Below are 21,980 nucleotides of genomic sequence, written 5' to 3'. Positions count from 1 at the left end.
ACTAGGGATTTGCATAACTTTTTATAATGTTGTCCATTTTCTTTATCCCTTTTCCCCTAAAATTATCAGTCTTTATTCCTTCCGAAAAGGAATAAGTCTCAACTTGTTTAAAAAAAAAAAAAAAAAAAGGCAAATCCCACGTGCTCTGTGGGATTTTTTTCCCTTGCAGCTTAAACTTTTTTGTGTGTATGGAGAAAGGTGAGATGAATATGTGCCAAAAACCTTATAATTAAGGGTGGGGGGAGAAGTTTGTAGGGTGGAATGTATGTGTGTGTGTTTTTCCATAATTAGCACATTTCATGATATTCTCTTATGGGGGAAAATGTACCATTTGATGCATCAGTTGCTATGGTAACTGCTAGGGTTTTTCTGTGGAAGAAGAGACAAAATGGTAATGTAAGATCCCTTTGTAACTTCACTTGGCATCCAGGCTGCATAAATGTGAAGTTCCTGTTCCTGGAGTCCACGTGTTCCCAGATGGCATGTGTTCCTTTCTTTACCTCCCGCTTGCTTGATTGCAAACTGACCATAGTCGTGCCAATTACCCTCAAGCTCAGGAGTGGGAAATCTGAGTTGTTCCTGCCTGAGGTGGAATTGTAGTGTGAAGACTACAATTGAGACTTTCTTAAAGATGCATGTTGGTTGGTTGGTCATGGTCACCCTGACTTTGACTTGACCATTCAAACCCTATGATCTTCCATATCCTTGCCAGGATGGCTACATTGGTTGTCTTCTGTGGTTGCGGCTTGTAGGTCTCAACCCAGCCATCTACCTCTCAAACAGTTGTTCTTGTGATGCCCAGAGGGATCCAGTTAGAGAATTAGGATGGTTTACTGCCAACCATTCTCTTTTGTGCGAATTCAAAGACTGTATGTTTTGAAAGAAAATCAAACTGATACATCATTATGTTGAAAAAAGGAAATCATATTCAATCTCCTGTTACATTCAGTATGGAGGTAACCTTTTCTTTCTCCTTTTTTGTTCTGAGTAGGCTTCTGTGAATGATCCTCTGAGATTTGTATTTCTCTTATGAAGTCAGCCTTTCAAATCACCGTGCTCTCTTTCAGTGACTGCTTTGGAGGGCATCAATGTGTTTGTACTGGTGCTAGAGATGTAAACACCAGCAAAGCTAGATCTTTATAACAAAGTATGGTTTTCTAAGCCATTAAAGAATATTGTACCAAATGCAGTCTATTTAAAAAGTATGTGAAAACCTCATAAATAATTTCCTCATTGGGAACATTCTTGGAATTTTGTATTTACAGTCAAGATGGGCAGCAAGTCTCATGAGCTAATAGAAGCACCCTCCTTTGCTGAACTACAATGAGAGACATATTTATGGGTGGGATGGAGAGAAGAAAATAGAGGTTTCTTCATTTCCTGAACTTTGAGTTAAAAATCAGTACTGTCCACCCTCCACCCCTCCACCCCCGTTTATCCCATCCCACTCTGTCCTTGGAGTCTTTGACCAGCAGCATGAATTAAGAAAGTAGAAAAACTTGGCAGTATAGTCCTGGGACCTTCCATGATTTTGATGCTTAACTAAGGAGTTTTCTACCTTCCTTCTTTGTTCCCTGGTCCCATGTCCCCCTGGCACTCTCAGGGCCCTTCTTGCCCTCCTGTCTGCTCCCTCCCATCTTGTTTTGCAGACACCCCACTTGAAGTCTCCAGACCTATTCTTGGAGCTTATTAACAAATCACTTTAAATTCTACTGACTCGTGTTACCATTACATATCTCTTCAGAAGAACTCTTGAGCCTCTATTTTAGACACCTGCTATATTTCAGCACCCCTTCTCTCTGCTAGACTTCTCACTCACCTCTGCTGATGATTTGCCAGAGGAACTCCATGCCTTACTACTTTGTCTCTGGGAAAGAGTCTGGGGGGAGAACCATACAGCTCCTAACTTTCAGAAACTTCCAGACTGGGAGATGGTCTGGGAGTCACTTAGCAGGACCAAACATAGAACAGTGCTGAAAATAAATCCTGCTGCTTTGTGCTACTTTGCTAATGTCCCTAGTATTAGAGAAGAAATCACAGTTTTATTTATTTTTTTGGTTGGAGTTGTGGGAAAGAGTTGTTATGTCTTCTGTCCAAGATTCCTTTGATAGTTATATTTTTTTAAACACTGTCTTACGGAAATGTTCAAATATATACAAAAAGAATCAGAAGAGTTTTGAGAACCCAAGAACCTACATTCCTAACTCAACAACTATCAACTCATGGCCACTCTTGTCTCACCTGTATCCCTACCTATTTCCCTCCCTTACTATTTCAAAGCAAATGTCAAACTCATTTCATTCACAGTACTTATTTATTGATTGGCATGTCTAATGTCTGCCGCTACTTTATTTTCTATAGCATATTTTCTTCACCACTTGGCCCATTTAACTATTTCTATAAGAAAGGCTTACTTTCAGCTCATTATATCATTATGCAGTATTACTTTTATATCTTAATATTTTCTTACAATCTTGAGAATAAATCCTGTGCCTGGGGTAACATTTTTATATTGCTATATGAAAGGTGACCTGTAAAGTTTTCATATGAGTTTTATTGGCAGGCCCCAAAGGGACTTTTTTGTTTTTGTTATTGTTAGTTGCCCTTCAAAATTAATGTTCTGTATTTATCACCATGAGGGAGAGTACTTGAGATATTTAATATTCTAGATTGCTTTTTTTTAATGATGTGCTTTCCTGAGAAAATATTGAAGAAGTTAACTTCATAGTTTCCAAGTGCTTTTATTAATAATTTATTTTTTCACTGAGTGAAACTGAGCCAATTATAACTGAGTACCCCCGTGTTTTTTTTAGTATTAGTAGCTCAGTTATGCATTACATTCAGACCTGATTTCATTATCCTGTTTGAATTAAGGGTGAGGCGCTCAGGCAAATTTTGGTCAACCGTTACTATGGAAACATCAGACCTTCAGGAAGAAGAGAAAGCCTTACCAGCTTTGGCAATGGCCCGCTGTCACCAGGAGGACCCAGCAAGCCTGGGGGAGGAGGTAGGCTGTGTGGTGTGCTAATTAGCTGCACGTGTGAATTGAGTGTGTCACATGAGAGCTACATATTTCTCCTTAACAGGTTGAAACTAACAGATGAATTTGGGTGGCAAGTGTGTTTTCTAGCAACTTGTTTTGTCTTTGGTCTACCATCAAAGTGATCTCTAAAAATATTTCCCTGCAATTAGATATTGGCTAAGTATTTTGCCCCTCTTTCCAGTACAGCAACCCTCTGGGTAATTTTTGAATGACTCAAGAAAATTGATTTTACTGCCCATTTTCTTGTGGTCACAAGGATTCATTCTTTTCATTAAATAAAAATGATGTTAGCAGTGAGGATGGTGAAAGCTACCATTTATTGTACACCTACTGAGTGCCAAGGGCTCTCCCAAGCATTTGACATTCTTGTTTGCTCCTCCAAGTACCCCACCCCATTACATGGCAGGTACTATTATCTTTTTTTAACGGAAAAAAGTGGAAGCTTGTTAATGACTGGTCTGTAATTTGAACCTCAATATATCTAATTCTGATTATGCTGTATTCCTCCCAAACTCATAAGGGAGTTAACATATTAAAAAAAAAAAACTATATAGAATTGTTTAAGAAAAACTCCTCAAAGGGATCACAGAACGTAAACACAGTTACAGGCAAAAGTTGCAAGAACATTAAACTCAACTGTAGGTGTGAGTTTTGGTTTTAAGGGGGCCAGGAGCTCAGTGCTCTCTTGAAGCACAAATATGAGTTGTCTGATTCCTTGTCTATAATGATGACTGTTACACACTATAGGCTTGAGGGGCATTCTGTAGGTAGCACCAAAATACTCAATGATTTATAAAGTTATCCTAGCAATTTCTGGGAAGGCATCTTGGCATTTCTCACCAAATGAAGCGTATTTGCTCACTTCATGGGACTCTATAGCTTCAGTGAAGATATAGTTATTAGAACGTCCCAGGAAGAGGGACCTTAGCATTTCATCTGAAAGTTCTCATGCAGAAGTTCCTCGCATAACACCTCAAACATATTTCTCTTTACTTTTGTAGTGGGGTCATTCCAATAGTATGTGAGGCCTATGGGAGGCCTTATGAGGGCATTTTAGAAATGCATCAGGGATGGTTTCTGCTTTAAAAAGCTGTAAGAGAGAAGAGACACAGCCCAATTTCTGCTCTGCACTATGGATATAATAGATCTAGATAGTCAAGAAAAGCAGTGTAAAGGAGGTGGCATTTGAATTGAGGTCTGTGGGGAAGGACTGTTAGATGATTTCTTCTTTTTGAAATCGATCAACCCATGTCCCCGTATACATTAACGTTTCAGTTATTGGCAATAATAATGCAAGGCAAGTTCATATGTAGGCACTTCCTAAACACAGTTGGAATGCATTCCACTAAAATGACATAGGCCCTGTCTTAGGTTTATTCATGTCATCTAAAGCTCAGTGGGGATGGGAATTTCATCTGTTTTCTTCAGTCTCTAGTGCCAGCTCTTGGTTCCATGCCAAGCACTGAGTAACAATTTATTGAATAAATGAGTGAATAAACGAACAAACAAACAAATTATGTGAAAGGTTGAGTTTGGGTTTGTTAAAAACAGGGTTAAAATCATTGTTATAGGCTATATTTTCTTAGGAGTATTCTAAGACATGTATAAGATTGGTTTGTCTCTTGAACTCAAAGTTTTTTTTTTAATAATTCTGCATCAAGTCATTGTATTTTAATGTCAGGGAGTCTTGGCTGGATGGCTTTAGGTCTCTTGCTAGAAATCTGTCATTCTTTATCTTACCTGCCTGAGTCTATACACTATCTCTGTTACTTACAAACTGGATATCTTCCTTGAAGACAAGTGACTTCATCTGTTTCCTAATAATTAGTACCTTCCTTGTGGGGTTTTTAAGAAGGTTAAAAGAGATAATACTAACAATAAAATATTTAGTGCATTGAGTGTTGGTACATAGTAAGTATGCAATACATACTCTGCTTATGGTTAAAAAAAAACAATGTTCCATCTTCCTAGGAGGAGGCTCTGGGTCCAGCTCCACGAGCAGGGGTGAGATGAGCCTGGCTGAGGTTCAGTGCCACCTCGACAAGGAGGGTGCCTCCAATCTGGTCATTGACCTCATAATGAATGCATCCAGTGACCGAGTGTTTCATGAAAGCATTCTCCTGGCCATCGCCCTCCTGGAAGGTGGCAACACCACCATACAGGTAAGAAGGCAGCTTGCTGCTGTGTGGCATCCCTACTGAGCAGGAAGAGAATCTAAGACCTAGACACCTGGGTAGTGCCAAGGCTCTTCTATGATGGACAGCTCATTCTTAGAGCACAAAATTCTGTTCTTATGAAAAGCAAATTCTACCAGTATTTTCCTTGGTCATTCAGTCATAATTCAGACTTGGTTTCAAAACATGAGTTACATTTAAAAATTGATAAACTGCTGAGGATGTGCAAAGAAAATTGGTCCAAGATCTGGGGCATGGTAGGAAGTCTATATATGTTTGTTCAATGAGTGATTGAGTGAAGTGTATTTATAGTTTTTATCCAAGATCCTACATAATCCCATCAGTAGATGTCCAAAAAGGATTTTGGGTTGTCTGTGCTGTTTAGATTTAATTTTTGTATCAATAGACACTGCAGCTGTTGCTAGCTATAAATTTCTGTACCTTTCAAGTGAAAAGTTCAGTAAAACCATTTGAACTAATAACATCAATTTGAACTAATAGGAGAAAGTCAGGTTAGGTCAGTCAGAGATGTGTAGATGATTTTTTTGGCAGCTGGATACGATATATGTTTTAAAAGAGTAATAAATACTTGAAAGAATTCTTGATAGAAGTCCTTAGTGAAGTAATTTTAATGAATTTAATAATTACATATTAATAATTTTCATGTCAAAATGGCAATTAAAATTATTTCTTTAAATATTTTATTATCCCCTTCTTCATGTAGCCTTCCTTCTCTGTTGGCTTTTGAATAAGGGTTTACTTAGCTGTGTGTTTGTGTTTGTGTGTACACATACATACTGATAACTCCTTTATCGAGATATAATTAATATACCATAAACTTCATCCTTATGTGTATATCTGACTTGACATTAAATTCTTGAGTCTGAACTTAATTCAGAGTCCAGGTTAATGGAGTCTTGGTTCTTAGTACAAACTAGAAAGGGAAGTGGCTTGCTGAGGATAGGTTCACCCCAGGCCAGGCTGCATTCTCACTGCTCACTCTCCCAAATGCCCTGCCCTTGCACAAGCTGCACACCCACCTGTGGCAGTCCTGTCTTCTCACATTCCCTTCCCAGCTTGCCCTAACACACACTTTCACTATTAGGTGGGGCTGTAAGTAGAGATTTGAACCAGTGGCAGAGTCCACTGCATGCCTGAATATTCACATTGGCACTGGAGTTGTGACACACTGGGATTGCTGTTTGATTTTGTCACATGCGAGTCTGACCGTGAGTGTGGGTGGGTCCTGTGGTCCTTCTCATCATTAGGATGTGGCCCACCCACTGCCGTGTCAGACTGGAAGCAGTGCTCAAATCCTCCTTGTCTTTCAACCACATGATTTCCAGTAACTAGATCATTTGAATTAAACATTTATTGAGCACTTTGTGGGTATACAGTGCTTTAGTAGAGACTAAGGCTGTGGTTTCTAGACCCTGGAGCCAGATGGTCTATGAGAATTTTCTTCAGGCATAGTCAAGTATGAAAAATGAAGGCAGTGTGGTGAGTTTTTCATAAATTAAGTTGTATTCAATTTGAAAGACCATCTTACCGTTTTATTTCTGATATTATATCCTCTTCAGTGTCTATACTTTAATGAAAAGATTTGAATATTGGATGACAGTTTTTTTTCTTGACTATTGACTAAAGAAGTTGGAAACCCTAGGTTATTCCTTCCCCTTCCCAGTTTTCTTTTAAAGCTTTACTAATTAGAGAAATCCTAGAATCCTAGAAGCTCAGTCTTTAAGAAATTGAAAATTCTAGCAAGGATACAAGAATGCAAACACATACACATAGGAAGCTCTGTCTCAAGGATAGTGGTAATACCATCCAAAAGGTAAGAATGATAATGTGGACCCTCCAAGGAAGAAGTAACAACATCTATGTGAGGAGTCAGGGGAAGGTTTTTTGATGAGCTTGGCTTTGAAGGATGGCTGCAAGTCTAAAAGGCGGAAACTGGGTGTGGAGCTGGGGCATGGAGTGGCTGTTGTGCCACTTGGGAGAGAAGAGGAGGCCCAGAGAGCAGGAACTGTGGTGGTGCTGATAGAACAGGGACTGGATCCCTCTGACTGAGCAGAACTGGCATAGGGTGGTGAATGGGGGCTGGCAGCGGGAGAGTTGGGCAGGGCAGCCCTTCACAGGGCCTTGGAGCTGCATGTTAGGACTATAAATCTGGCAGTGTAGGACAGATAAGTTGAGGAAAGCAGGGTCCAGAGGAGGCAGCCCAATAATTATAAAGCTAATTAGCAGTAATTTGGGGGAGAGCTAATGAGAACCTAAACTGAAAATAATTCTATGATAAAATTGGTCATAACTTAGGAGAGAATATTTTCTAGGAGGGGCACAGGGGAACATTTGAGGTACTGGAGATATTTCCAGTTACATGAGTACATACCTGTTTCAAAGTCCGTGACCATACAGTTAAAATAAGTTTATTGTATATAAGTTATACCTCAGTAGAAAAGGAATGATGGAGAGAAAAACCTAGTGGGGCAAAAGGACTAGGGACAGGATATCACAAGTGCTGACTCTCTAATGCTCCCTGCTTGAGGTGGGAGCCTACACTCATTGATAGTTGGTAAATGTTGCCCAAAATGGCACCTAAAGGGATGTTGGAGATGAGAAGGTCAGAGGTCCCAGTTGGCTCTTGGAGGCTTCAAAGAGTCTGGATGACAAGATGCATGAAGGCACCATTAATTAAGGAATAATGAAGCATGGAAAGGGCTTGCGGGGGCTGAGGGCCGCCGGCGCTGAGGCGGGCTGGCAAGATGAAGTCTGAGGTTCTGGCAGGATGCCGTGTTTTTCACAGTGTACCCCTGATGGCAATGGCAAGGCACACAGAAGCTGTTTTTCCTTCAAGTTCTTTATCTTGTAAAGTAATTATGAATATTAGTTTCATGTTTTCACACATTTATTACTCATATGCTCAGGCTCCAGATGAAATGCCATGATAGAGCTCCAGTAGTTCAGCCTCTCAGGGAGCGGAGATGTTTTCTCTCAAGGCAGCCAGCGTGCTCATGAGTGGGTGAGCCAGGATGGGAGGGCATAGCACTGAGGGCATGCATGCTCGCTCTTTCCTCCTCCCTCTCCCTGTCCTTCCCCACCCCCCTTCTGTGACCTCAGAGGGTGGAGGGGAAATCTAGCCCACCGCTTCAGTAGAGACCTGTGGTTCCAGGAAAATTCATTCTAGCCCAGAGTTGACTTGCCAGATCTCCCTTGGCCCCGAGCTTCTCTTTCTCTGGAGAAAATGATTTGGAACTCGGTTGTGTGTGGAGCCAGTTAAGGACAGGAACCTTGAAGCCCCAGGGGGAGTGATGTAAAATTTCGTCCTGCTTTAGAGGAGCTGGTTTGAAGTAGTACGTGACCAGCTGGGAAGTTAGTCTGAGTGGGGTTAAAACTGCCATTGTGACTATTAATGATTGCTGAAATGCTGTACTCCACTAAAGGCAGGGTCAGTTCCAGCCGGAATTCCGTGCTTATTATCACTTCCTGTTCAGATTGTCATGTTATGGCCTCAGGAAGGGAAATTGGTCTGAGGTCAGGTGGGCTTCCATAGATTAATATTTTTCAGTGACAGGCCATAGAAAGGGTGATCACAGGAGAGCATGGAGGGCTACAGAGTTCCGGAACTGCATGTTGCCTATGCGGGTAGAGGGCCGCAGAAGGACCCTTATGCTTAGGAGCACTTCATCACAGGATTTGGGATGTGTTTCACCCAAAGAAGGAGAATGAGACCCACCTTCCAGTCTGGGTCTGTATGGGATTAAGGAAGTTATTCCTGGGTTTCTGTTCCTGTATCTATCAAGTATGAAACATAAGAATGAACCCTTGGGATCCTTGTCACTATGAGTCAGAACCTTTAAACAGTTATTAGGTATTTTCCCAGGAATTCCTGGAACCTAGTAGTGATGGTTGGCTGGTTCCATTTCTGAAGTTTCCTTGGCTTATGAAAACAATTATTAAAAATATGGTTGAACAAACTTCAGGTGAGCCATACAATGGCATACTATTCAGCAATTAAAAAGTACAAACTATTGATAAATGCAATAACTTGAATGCATCTCAAGAGCATTACACTGAGTGAAAGGAGCCCACCTTAAAAGGAGACCTGCTATATGGTTCTAATTATATGACATTCTCAAAAGGACAAGACTGTAGTGATGAAGGACAGATCAGTGTTTGCCAGGATTAGGAGTGAGGGGACAATATGACTCTAAAGAGCACAAGGGAGATTTTTGTGTGACGACTCTGTTGTGTGTCCTGCTTTTTGGTGGTGGCCACATGAGTCTATCCATTTGTGAAAGTTTGTGGAACTGTATACCAAAGAAGGTCGGTGTTACTACATGTTCATTTTAAAAATTAATGAAAGTAAAAACTGTAATGATGATGATAATGGCCGGGTGAGTGTTTGTTATGAGCCAGGAACTATGCTCCAGCATCTATCGCATATCATTTCATTTAATCCCCACGCTCCCTATAAGAGGCAGGTTCCATAATTACCCCTTTTTACAGAAGAGGAAACTAAAATGAAAAATTATTTTTTTAAAGATTTTATTTATTTATCCATGAGCAACACAGAGAGAGGCAGAGATACAGGCAGAGGGAGAAACAGGCTCCACGCAGGGAGCTGACACGGGACTAGATCCCAGGTCCCCAGGACCACGTCCCAGGCCGAAGGCAGCACTAAACCGCTGAGCCACCCAGGCTGCCCTAAAATGAAAAATTATTAAGGAACCTGCCCAAAATCATACAGAGTAAATAACAGACCTAAGAGTTGAACCAGGGCAGCTTGGCTCTTACAAATGCCTCTTTGCCTGTGATGGCTTCATTCTGAGGAATGATGGTAAAGATCCGAGGAGGAACAGTAGGTGCTTTATAAAGAAAGATGACTTGCTCCTTCCTACAAGGTCAGTCCTTGCCATCTTTAGAGACAGAGGCATAGGTGGGCCAGGGATGGGAGCTGTGCCGGGCACGCATGACCCCCATTGTAGCAAGGAAGAAACTGAAGTTCCGTGGGGGTTCTACAGAAGTAGACTTACTAGCATGTGCCTCTTGTCTCTTCTCGCCCCCTGTTTTAGTTCTGTTGCTTAGCAGCACCCCCTAAATTTAGTGGCTTAAAGCAGTGGTAATTCTGGCACCTGTCACAATTCTGTGGGCTTGGGCTCAGCTGGGTGGTTCTTCCCCTCCATGTGATCTTGGCATTGGCTCAATGTGGTAGTCGGCTCTGCTGGCCACTCATGTAGCTGTGGCACTTGGTGCTGGTTCTCAGCTGGGAGCTCATTGGGGGCTGTCACTGGGACTGCCTTGGTTCTCCTCCATGTGGCCTTTCCATGTCATTTGGAATTCGTAGAGCACAGTGGCTGGGTTCAAAGCAGTGTTTCAAGAAGCAGAAAGTGGAAGCTACAAATCCTTTTAAGCCCTGAGCTCAGGGGGATTCCTAGAATGTCACTTCTGCCTTGTCCTTTTGATCAAAGGCAGTCATAAGGGCAGCCCAGTTATCAGGGCAGGGGAGAAAAAGCATCTCTGGTTGAGAGGAGGGCATGTACACAAAAGGAGGGAGGGTGGGCACGTTTGGAGACTGGCTCTGCCCCCTGCCATTATAATTGATTGAGCACCTACCATGGGCCAGTCCAACCCCTGAGTTGGGTGCTAAAGTTTCAAAAAGAGGGAGACACCATTGTGTGCCATAGAGGAGCTTTGTTCTCCCTGGAAATTCAGTTTCATCTTGCAGAAATGACAACTCATCTTCTTCCCCTTCAGGGTGATCTGTGAATATTCAACCCATTCCTGAGGATAAAGTCACGGGGGCCTGTAGCTCTCTAAAAGTTCTGAATTTCATTGCCCAGACCTTAGAGGATTCAATTATGGGAATCCAAAAATAAAGACATGTAGCACTTGCTAGCAGCCCTCATGGAGAGAGTTTGCTCCCTTATTCTGAAACCTTGTTATCTGTGACATCATCACCTAAAGCCTTGGAATGACAGGAAGCCAAATCCAGGATATTTCCCAGGCTGGCATAATGGACTCCTAGGGACGGTGTCCTCAAGTTTTCTAGCATCTTCTCTCTCTGCCCTGGCCATCCTGAGGGTAGATCTAATCTCCAAAACTCCTCCTACCCGAGTGCCATCAGAGCAGCTCAGACTTCATGATCAACGAACCCTCTGCTTACCGGAACAAGATGGTATCACTGCCCCTGGGCTCTGCAAGGGGGGAGTGACACGTTGCCCAGCCACAGAATCAAACTCCTCTTTGAGCAACCCCTGTTTTTTCTCCCCACTCTTTCACCCCCCTTCCTGCCAGCCCTCAGAAGGAATCTTTCCTTTCTGCTTAGTGTTTTGTAGCAAGTGGGAAACTATAAAATAAGCATTTGCTTATGAATTAATTTTTGGCACACTCCGGGCTCAGCAAGCCTTACGGCACTTGCATATCCGTCCTTCAAGTCCTTGCCAATTTCTGTGTTCCTTCCTCCTGAGACGTTCCCACCAGCACCCGGGGGAAGTTCCCTGTGCTTCCTCTTCCCTGCAGGAGGGTGGAGGCTGTCCTTACCTGGAGAAAAGGAGGAGTAAAATATATCTTTGAATATTATCTGTGTTTTCAGTTTTGTTTTTTTTTTTAAAGCAAATACAGATGTTCGGGGATATATGTGCTGACATGACCATCAAGAGCCTCTTAGCAAATTAAGGGGACAGACATAACAAAAAAATTTTTTTGGACTAATTGCTTCCGGTTGCAGAAGCACAGTGAATTTTATGTATCAAATGGCTGCCCACAGCTATTCTTATGCCAAGTCTAGCCTACAGACACACCCAAAAAGGGCTTTCTTTTCTGCACGTACGCAGCTGGAGATGGAAAATGTGAGAAGTGCTCCATCAGGAAACTGGCTTGCAAATTCATCTGAGAGAGATCCTAGTCCTTGGGGCCTTTTCCCCACCACACACTTATTTTTTGTGGTTGGCCTAAGAAATCAGCCCAAGAGCCAATGTCAGATAAGAAATCTCCCACTCCTTCCAGAAGAAGTCACCAGAAGAGCACACTGGAGTAGCATGTTGGTCTAGCTACCTCTGACCAGTTAACAGAGAGATGAGGGCAGAAAGAGCAATTTGATTTGCCTTTGCTAGAGATGGAAGGCCAATTTGTGAAGAAGAGCAGCCATGGTTTCACAGGGCGCTCACCCTTAGAAGGAGCAGAAGATTGGTGTGTGAGCAAGTTACGTAAAAGGGTGTTGTTTTTGGCAGGGAAGTCAGGAATGACTCATTTCTGAGTGGTGTTTTCTGACCTCAGGTTTTATCCATGTGGGAAATTAGTATTGCCTGCCGCAGTCAGAAGACTGTTCCTCCTTGCCCCAGGGTGAGGGGGTTTGAGAGCCATTGGCATTGAAATAAGAGAGGAGCAGGTGGCCTGTCCCCAGTAGGCTTCCCTGGACACTGCCCTTCAGCTGAAGCTGTAAAGGGTCTGAACCGCCGCCCATTGGCCCTCCTTTGAGAGTTGGTGGCAAAGGGTCAGAGACTTTGGGGACACTGCCGAGAAGGGAAGCCTATGACGTGGGAAGGAGCTTGGCTTCTAGAGTGGAAGCACCTGTGTTGGAATCCCAGCTCTGCCGTTGGCCTGTGATGTGACCTTGGACTTTTTCAGGATGCTTTGAAACTCACTCAGTTTTCTCATCTGTAAAATAAGAGAAAAACTAAGCCCTTTCCTCATGGAGCTGTGAGAGGATAAAAACAGGAGCATGGGGATAAAGTGCCTGTTCCAGTAGACACTACACACCTGTGAGCTGCTGCCATGGGGACTGATTGTGTGGAATGAGGAAGGTCTGGGTTCGAGCCCGACGTCTGCTACGTCCCTCTTGAGGACCTGGGGCAGAGTCCTTAACCTCTGTCAGCATGGTTGCCAAGTGGAGAGCAGGATGGTGACAGTGTCCCTCTCACAGGGCTCCTGGGACAGTTAGACAAGGTGTCCACAGAAGGTGCCTCATGCAGTTGCCAGGGTTGTAGAAACGTCTCAGAATTAGCTGATTATCTTTATTAATAAATATTTTTCATTTAAAAACTGGATTTCAGGGGTGCCAGAGTGGCTCAGTTGGTTAAGTTCCTGACTCCTGATTTTGGCTCAGGTCATGATCTCAGGTTCGTGGGATGGAGCCCCAAGTCATGTTGGACTCCACGCTCCGTGGGGAGTTTCCTTCTCCCTTGGCCCCTGCCCCACCCCACATTCTTGCACTGATGCTCTGTCTTTCTCTCTCTCTCTCAAATAAATCAAATAAATCAATGTTTCTTAAAAAATGGACTTCCATTTTTTAAAATAGGTTTCTTCTCAGGAAGCTGATGTTTGAGCTTTTGCTTTTATGTAGCAGTTTACAATCCAGTGGGCCTGGGGGGTACTGTTTTACCTCGTGTTCATCCTCAGTTCACCTAAGTCCCTCTGACTATATATTTGAAATGATGATGGAGGTCCAGAAGGTTGGGACACTTTCTTACCTTAGGTACTGGTTACTTATAATGACAGATATTCTGGGTAAATTGGAAAGCAAAGGGCAGTCCAGTCACTCTGTGGCTTTAAGTACTCCCTGACCAGCCTTTCCAACCTCCTCCCCGCCCACTTTTTTTTTTTTGGTCCAAGTAATCTCTTTGATCACTTGTCAGCACATGGTATGCACTATACCTCCTTAGCAGCCTTTTCCATTCCCAGGAAACTAGTGTGTCACTGAACAAAGATCTTTTTAAGTTTTTTGGTCTCAAAATTCAAGTTTTGATAGAAACTCAACATTCAAAGGTGGTTGCCATTCTTGGGAACATGAAACGCGAATGACCCTCCTGAAAAAGGAAAGTGACCCCTTGCACAGTGTAATCCTGGTCGTGGCAGCTCTCTGAGCGATGGTGGTCACAAGAGAAGGCATGGGCCTGTTGGCTTAGTTTTGTAATTCAGAGCAAGAAATGACTGCAGGGATTGTCAGCACATATATTTGTGGCTCCTCCTCACTTAGATATGAGAAGCATAGTCCCATTGGTGTGCTCCTAAGGGAAAAATGTGTGCACCAGGCTGATGTGTTTTAGAGGAATTGGAGACACAGTATTATTTTTCTTTTTTTCCTGAATAGTAAAGCCAACAATTTAGGCAGAAGTGGGCAGGTACACGTATCTGCTCTTGTGGCCTTCCACTAGAGGACTGCATTTACTGAGGGTTATGGAGAGATCTTTGGAAGCAGAATGTTAATCTCTTTCCTTCATGCAAAACCTAGAAGGAGGAATTGGTTTCTAAGAGGTGTCTTCAAAGAAACCCTCGGATTTTCCATGGTCTTCAGAATTTGACCAAAGAGCAGAAAAAATGTCTGAGAAGACTCAAAAAAAGACTATATATTGAACCATCATTTCATTTTATCCTATTAAATCCACAAGGAGCCCAGATTTTCCTTCTTTCTTTCTCTTCCTTCAGGTCTAGTGAGAGGTCTGTGCTGTTCCTAACTTTCCTTAATGACTTCTAAGTAGGGAATGCTGCTTATGAACTTCCAGGTTGACACCTCATTCTCCTCTTTTGGCTTGTGATATGTTAATCCAGGGCTTGGCAAACTATGGCCAGTAGGTCAAATCCAGTCTGCAGCCTGCTTTTGTAAATAAAGTTTTATTGGAACATAGCCTTGCTTACTCCTTTAATATATCTCTGGCTGCTTTCATGCTATGAGGGCAGGGTTAGATAGTTGCAACAGAGACAGGATAACCTGCAAAGCCTAGAATATTTACCATTTAGCCCTTTACCGAAATCTTTACCAACCCCTGTGCTTGTTGAATCTTTGCTGTCTAAATATTAATCTGTTGAAGGGGAAGAACCATGGCTTTTCCTCCTTGTTCTGTGCTGGTATGACAATGGTGGCCTTTTAGTAAATATTCACCAGATGACCAATATCCTAAGTCCCAAGATATTGTGGCCACTTACTCACCTAATAAATAGGAATTCAGGGAAAGAGAGATCCATACTTTATCTTTCCCTTCTTTTTTTCAGGAGGTGGTGGTTTGCAAGGACAGTGGGATTGACAGTGGGACTATGTTTTAGAAGACTTTTTTTTTCCTCCCATAGGTGATCTTTCCTTTACTGTCTCTACTCGGATATATTCTATTACCCGTTTACCACCTTTCAACGCAGATTTGGAAAGCGGACTAAAGCAGCTCTTTCCTGTAGGGATTTGTCCATGTGGCTCAAGAGTCTCGGTACCTGGGATTGCAGGTTTTTCATCTGTGAGCTCTCTCTGATGATCCTACCCCAGACCACCACATTTTAAATTAGTCACTTCTTTATGGCCCAGTGCTCAGCTATTTCTGTACCTCCTACAAAGGTTTCCTGCTGGCCTCGGGGCATTTATAGTTAACCTTAAAATATCTGAAATGTTAGAGCCTGGGCTCCAACCTGTTTGTCTTCTTTATCTCTAAACTCCCTGGGTGATCTCACCTACTCCCATGGCTTCCAGGTACCATTTTATGCCAACAACTCCCAAAAGTGTAGCTCCTGACTCCACCTCTTTGCTGATTTCTAGATTTCTGTTTAAATCTCTTTTGGGCATCTCTACCTGTGTTAATTCTAGGTTAGGATGACATCAAGTGTACCTGTCGCCTTCCCTCCTCTGCCCCATTTGCCCTCTTGTATTCCATGCACTGGTCAATGGGCTCACCAGCAACCCTCCTGTTTCCCAGGGTAGATACCTGGATGTCACTGGTATCTTTCCTCTCTTGCTTTTTGTCAGGAGCTCATTCTGTGGCCACTCCACCTCTCAGTAGTTTAATGGTCGGCATTCAGTTAGAACTTGTAATGAGCTAGACACTTGGCACCTTGAGGTGAAATGATGTGGCCAAATGGGCCCAGCTAGGGTTGGAGGAGCTGGGATTTGAAATGAGGCACTCTGGCTTCAGAATTCCAACTGCTGACCACAATGTTATACTGCCTGCCAACACGAGGCTGTCCGAGTTCTGAGCCTGATTGTTTCTCACCTGGATAACTGGGATAGCCTCTTAAAGGCCTCTCTGCCTCTGGGCATGTCTCTCTTGCATACTGCTGTCAGTGATGTACTCCCAAGCAGAAGCTCGATCGTCTCATTTCCTGTCTTAACAGCCTTCTGCAGATGATGGAATCCATTACCACCATGATGAAATCCAGTGACACCCTGCATGATCTAGCCCTATCTGGGTTTCTCTGCCCACACCCCCACATTCATTGTCCTGCAGCCGCATCTGTTCATTTGCCAGGCCCTTCTGTGTACTCAGATGCCTCTGCTCCATGTTTCCCTTTGCCTGGAATACTTCCCAAGCCCTGTCTGAAATGTCTCCTGTTTTGGAAACTTTTTCTCAATCCCCTGAGCAGAGGTAGTGGTCTCCATTTCCAGGCTATTCATTTACCATAGCAATTACTACTCTTTAAGTGAAGGTTCATTGTAAGACCCAAGGGAACAGAAACCAAGTTTGTCTTCACCTTCAAGTTCCGTAGAAAAGTCCCTATGTGAGATGAAGGGAACTTGTCTGTACATAACATATCAGTGTAGGGAATCCTACTCTGTAGGGTCATTCTGAGAACAACTAGATGAGATGTATGGAAAACACTCCGCTCAGTATGCTGCTTAATACACAGTAATTGCTCATGATTACTTTTTGGTTATACATTTTTTTCTCTCCACTCACCCACCTAGGACTGTAATTTCTTCCAGGATCAAGCCTTTCTCTGATTCCATGGCACCTGGACCATGGTGGGTGCTCATTAAATGTTCTCATCGTTCACTGAATGAATGTAAATTCTGACCTTCTGTGGCTACCATGATACTTTAGCCTTATTATCCTTTTTTTAAATATAAACATTAGGATGTGAAAATTTGTGGCTAGTGGCTAGAACAACTATAAAAGGGCACCTTCTTTAGGGGTGGAAGGAAGTTAAGTTTAGCTGAGTCCACATACGTAATGTGAATTTGGAGAAATATCCTTATGGTGCCAGGAACACTAAGGATCTGTTTGTTTGTTTGTTTGTTTTTTTCTTTATAACTACAGGTAGTAGTATATTATAATAATGAGGGCCAGAATCTGAATGTTCATGTTCCAGGAGCGAGGCTACATACCTCCTCTGTATGATCTCATTCACTCTTTAGGGTGATCCTGTGTGGGTAGGCGCTGCCATGACCCCTTTTTGCTAAAGGGTAATAAAGGCTCTAAGAGGTCAAGTTACTTGCTCAGGGTCACCGAGCTAGCTGGTAATTGTGTTTGGGTCTATTTCCTGCCACAGCCTGAGGTCTTAGCTCTCTGTGTTGCTGCCTCCCTATGTGAGAAGCCTCCATTAATTTCCCTGGCTCACATGTGGTCCACAAGCCCCTCCCTGGGGACCAAGGAAAGGGGCAAGGGACCCCTTTCGAGGACCTTGCCTCTATTTATCAGGCAAAGTAGGATTTGTGGTTTCACTCTTGGTTGGCCTTTTGGTGGATGAACTCTTTGTGGAGGGTGCTATGCCTTCAGAAGATAGTTTGTGTGGTTGTGTCTGTGCTTTGTGAAGGACAGAGAGGGAAACCGTGGAAGTCTTTCTCTTTTAGGCTTGCTCTCTTGTTTGCCAAATAAAAACTATTAGTGCTTCACCTCTAATAAGTTCCAAGTTCCCAGGTCTATGAAAGTTAACGATGAGGAAACTCTTCTTGCATAACTTCCTCTCTGTGGAGACAGAGATGGCTCATTTAATTAGGGCTTCTATGAAAGGTTAGATGACATTATTAACAATTTTTGTTTTTTTACTTGCATCAGAGGAAGCGTATGCACTGTGGCATAGCATGAGGATTATTTAGATTTCAGCTTTTATTCATTTTGCACCAAGAAGCTCACTGCACTGGATTCCCCCCATATGTGAGTCTTCGGTGGTTGAAGAATACTTATTTTGGGAGAAAGAAAAAGGAAGAGTGCCCCTTCTAGGGCAGGAGTTGTACATGCTGCTATTATGTACTTTATCGGGGCTGGGTCAGATAGCTCCAGTTACAGAAGACAAAAGTGAGTCTCCAAAGGGCCAGAGCTCTTATCCAAAGTCACCCAGTTGGCAAAGCTGATATTTGAACCCAAGTCTGCCTCTCAAACATCTCTCAACTCTTCCACCATGATAGAAAGCCTTGAAGTTGCATGGGCCCAATGCCAGGGAGATACTCAGTGCTCCATTTTCACTGAGGGGCTACTCACACTGGCAAGCAGTGTCTGTCTGTTGGGGCGGGGTCTAGGAAGCATTGGTTATTTCACCTAAGAGGCAAGAAATCACTGCTTGGTTATATCATGAATTTTCGAAGTCATCTTACCAATCTACACAATGGAAGCATGATGAGTTTTATGATAATGTATCAGCTTTTCCTTGGTTTCCAATGGTGTCTTTTATTGGGCAGCTTTCTCTGGTCAGAGGTGAACTCCCTGACATAAGAAGAGCTCTTGCTCAGTTATGTTTCTTTGAGTTTTCTGGAATTCGTGTTGGCGGGGAGAGTGGGGAGTGAAAGCCAGGGTGCATTGCAGATGGCTGTCGCAAACCCCTCTACTATTTCCAATTAGTGGATGCATGTGTGAGTTGTATGCCTGTCTTATATTTACAAGAGGAAGTATCCCGTTTAATTTTATTTTCACACCAAAAGCCCAAGTGTTAAGAGAACATGGTGTTTTAACACTCCCTCGGTTATCAGCTGCAGCGCGGAGGTTGTATATTGTCACATACAGTTTTCTGAGTATATTTCTACATTTGTTACCTGGCAACATTGCTGCGTCGGGACATGGAGATGTGTTGGTTCCTACCAGATCTGCACTGTTCATATTGTAGAAGGTAGAGTCTGTTTTTCTGGCAGGAATTTACAAGAGGAGAAGGCAGGAGACTAATGGAATTGGGTTGAGAGGTGGGCTGAGGCATTTCAGTGACTGTCCCTGGACTAGGGGCTCAGCAGGGATGTAGAATTGTGTCCTGCCTGAATTTATGCATAACTGTGTTGTTACCCACCCACCAGTTCTGAAAGAAAGGAAATCGCCTAGTAGGGATGACAGCCACAGGATCTCTTGCTGGGGTCACTGTCTGAGCTACTTACTTAGATCCCTACAGGGTCTTTGTTTAGCTGATGTGATGCATTGAAAACACTATGTATAGAATTTAAATGCTTAGCAGGGCCTGTATATACTCTTAGGCTCTCAGAGCACAACCACGCCCCACCCCATGCCTGAGGTAATGAACCCCTGTCCTTCGAAGACATTTGTGTTCAAAACCCTTGTGTCACAGGTTTGAAAGTCCTCCACACACTCTGAGACTCAGAGAAAGCTCACTGAGACCAAGGGCATTGAATTCTCTAGCACCTGTGACATTTCTTGACAAATGCCTGAGAGAGACAAGTTCCCATGGCAACAGCTTCTAAAAGAGTTTTGTGGCATCAACAGGTTAGAGGTATCAGAGTCTGCAGTGCATCCTGCAAGCACGCTCTCCTGTTAAATTCCTCCACGCCAAGACACCAAAAGGGGGAGTCTGCTCAGAAACCCCAGCAGGCACTGGAGAGCTGGCCAGATTGGGATGGATTTCAGGGCACATTTGTGTCTCCCTGCATTGCTCACTTTTGAAGGCCTCTCTGAGGAGGAGGCCTTTTTAGTCCATTCCACTCTTAATGTCTTGCCTTTTAAGAGAGAAAAGGAGTGCTGATTATGCCTGGAGGCATTTAGAAGCCATCAGTTAGCTTTAAATATATAAATATATATATATATATAAATACATTTTTTTAAATGTTCTGATCTTTAGAATACCGAAGAACCCATTTTATTAATGGTTCTTGGCTCTTGGAAATTAATATTACCTTTAGCATCATCCAGAAGTGTTCTGAGAAGCTATACAATTCCTTAAGATTTTTTTTTTTTTTTTTTTTTTTTTACAACTATTGAATATTTTTGTATACCTGAGCAAGACCTAACCCTGAAGGTTCCAAGCTTGGCTGGTTGTCCTGAGCACCCTTAACTTGGAAATCTATATCCTGTTTAAACTTTAAGATGATCCCTAACTTGATTAAAGTCCTCGACCAGTAGGCCGAGGAAAATGCTTCAGAAAAAAACAAGGTCATGCTGCATTTTTTTGGTAAGCACAGGAATCAACAAAGAGATGTTATATAACTTCTATTTATATCCTCCTTGCTCACTATCTGCAGGCAGACAAGAGTCGCTGAGAAGGGATTTAATGAGCTCTCTGGGTTTGCTCACCTTCCTGAGCTGGTAGGAACCAGCTTGTTCTCAAGTGCGTCAGCAAAGAATCTGGCTGTGGGTGGGCGGCCGGGGTAGGTGGACGGACTTGTTGCCATGGTGTTCTTTCATTCTCCTGTCTCTCAGAGATCTCACTCCCCCCTTCCCTGACTCCTTCCTTTCCCCCCCTTTTCTTTCTTTCTTTCTTTCTTTCTTTCTTTCTTTCTTTTTTTAATCTATAAGCTTCCTTGTTTCTCACACCTACTCATGATTCTTGGAGCTGTCTCCGGAAACAGAATATTTCCCCCTCCCCCAACAGCTCCCCCCATCCCAGGAGCTCTCCATTGTGTAGCTCCAGGACATCAGAAGAGTTTCTGCTAAGGTATATTATGTTCACCCTCCCCTATTTCTTTTCCCATGATTTTTTTTTAATTACTCACCCCTTCCATTATAGGGACCAATCCCAGAAGTCTTTAATCTCACCCAATGGAAGCTTACTCTTCTTCCCTACTGGATTGCCCCCCAACCCCGTGGATTCCATAAGAACAGTGGCTATGCCCCAAAGGAGGAGGGCTGTTTGTATTATCCCTACATTCTCCTGTGTGTTCTTGCCTGGGTGGGTTGATGTCTCCTGTCTCACATAGCACATTATAAAATAGAACCAAATGAACACAAGAGAATGTGTTTGTCCCACAGTGATCATTCCTGGAGCTTGGGCAGTTTCTGTTACCTGCAGGTTGAAATTATTCAGCCTGCACCAAAGAAGAGGGGTGGTGGCTCCTCCACCCATTTCTCAGCAGGGAAGTGGAACTGCCATTCTGAGAAGTCCTCTGTGGCAGCCCCCAGGAGTGCCCACCACAAAGCCTTCTGAGATGGGCTTGCGTTACCGTCCACCTTCCCACCAGAGCAGAGGTATTGAAAAGATGTGAGTAGGGAAGTTTTAATGAAATGTTCTTAGAAAAGAATAAATAGCTCCCATGAGGATAGGCTTAAAAAAAAAAAAAAGCCCAAACCCACCCCTGCCTTGCCCAAGAGTTGTGCAACTTTTAATAGCAGTAGCCTGTTTGAATAATCAAAGGCAAGCTGACTTCCCCTTATTAACTTCTGTTAGAGACATCTGCATAAAATATCCCCAGATTCCAGACCAAGAAGGTAATTTTTTTTTCCCTCTGAGTAACTGGAGGGACTTTCCCTTTGGAGCTCTTCCAGCAGAGTTAACTTCATGGTTGAAAATATTTTCTCATTAGAAACTACCAGCATTTTGAATCCTGACATGGGGATGTGAAAGACACCTCGTACACAAGTGTGTAGCCTGGGCCTCACAACCTAACTGACATTCACAACTGGCTTTGGGACTTCTGCTATGACCCTTCTTTGCACTGAGAAATCTATACCCACTTAAATTTCCTAAGGGTCCCCTAAGTTCCTTTTTGAGGCTGGCAGAGGCACTCTTGATGTTTCTATCACTATCCTATGTCTGGGTTTTAAACTATCCATCAAGGTGGCCAAGACACGGACTAGGGTAGTCCTGTAAACCATCTAACACCTTCAAGTCACTTGTTTGACTTTGCATTCAGGCCTGGC

At 43.1% G+C, this 21,980-nt stretch overlaps 1 protein-coding gene across 13 annotated transcripts in view; it reads left to right on the top strand.

The window, feature by feature from the left end:
• Positions 1-21,980, top strand: part of ITPR1 (inositol 1,4,5-trisphosphate receptor type 1) — a 319,048-nt gene that overhangs the window by 212,118 nt on the left and 84,950 nt on the right. For all 13 annotated transcript variants that reach the window (XM_038565792.1, XM_038565795.1, XM_038565791.1 and 10 more), the window contains 2 exons: positions 2,875-3,007; positions 5,015-5,205. In XM_038565792.1, the coding sequence (XP_038421720.1) occupies positions 2,875-3,007; positions 5,015-5,205 (324 nt within the window). The remainder of the gene's footprint in view (positions 1-2,874; positions 3,008-5,014; positions 5,206-21,980) is intronic.

The sequence above is a fragment of the Canis lupus genome, chromosome 20 (assembly GCF_011100685.1).
Source record: "Canis lupus familiaris isolate Mischka breed German Shepherd chromosome 20, alternate assembly UU_Cfam_GSD_1.0, whole genome shotgun sequence".
Lineage (NCBI taxonomy): Eukaryota > Metazoa > Chordata > Mammalia > Carnivora > Canidae > Canis > Canis lupus.
Note: the sequence above shows the minus strand (reverse complement) of the source record. Positions and strands in the feature narration are given on the sequence as shown.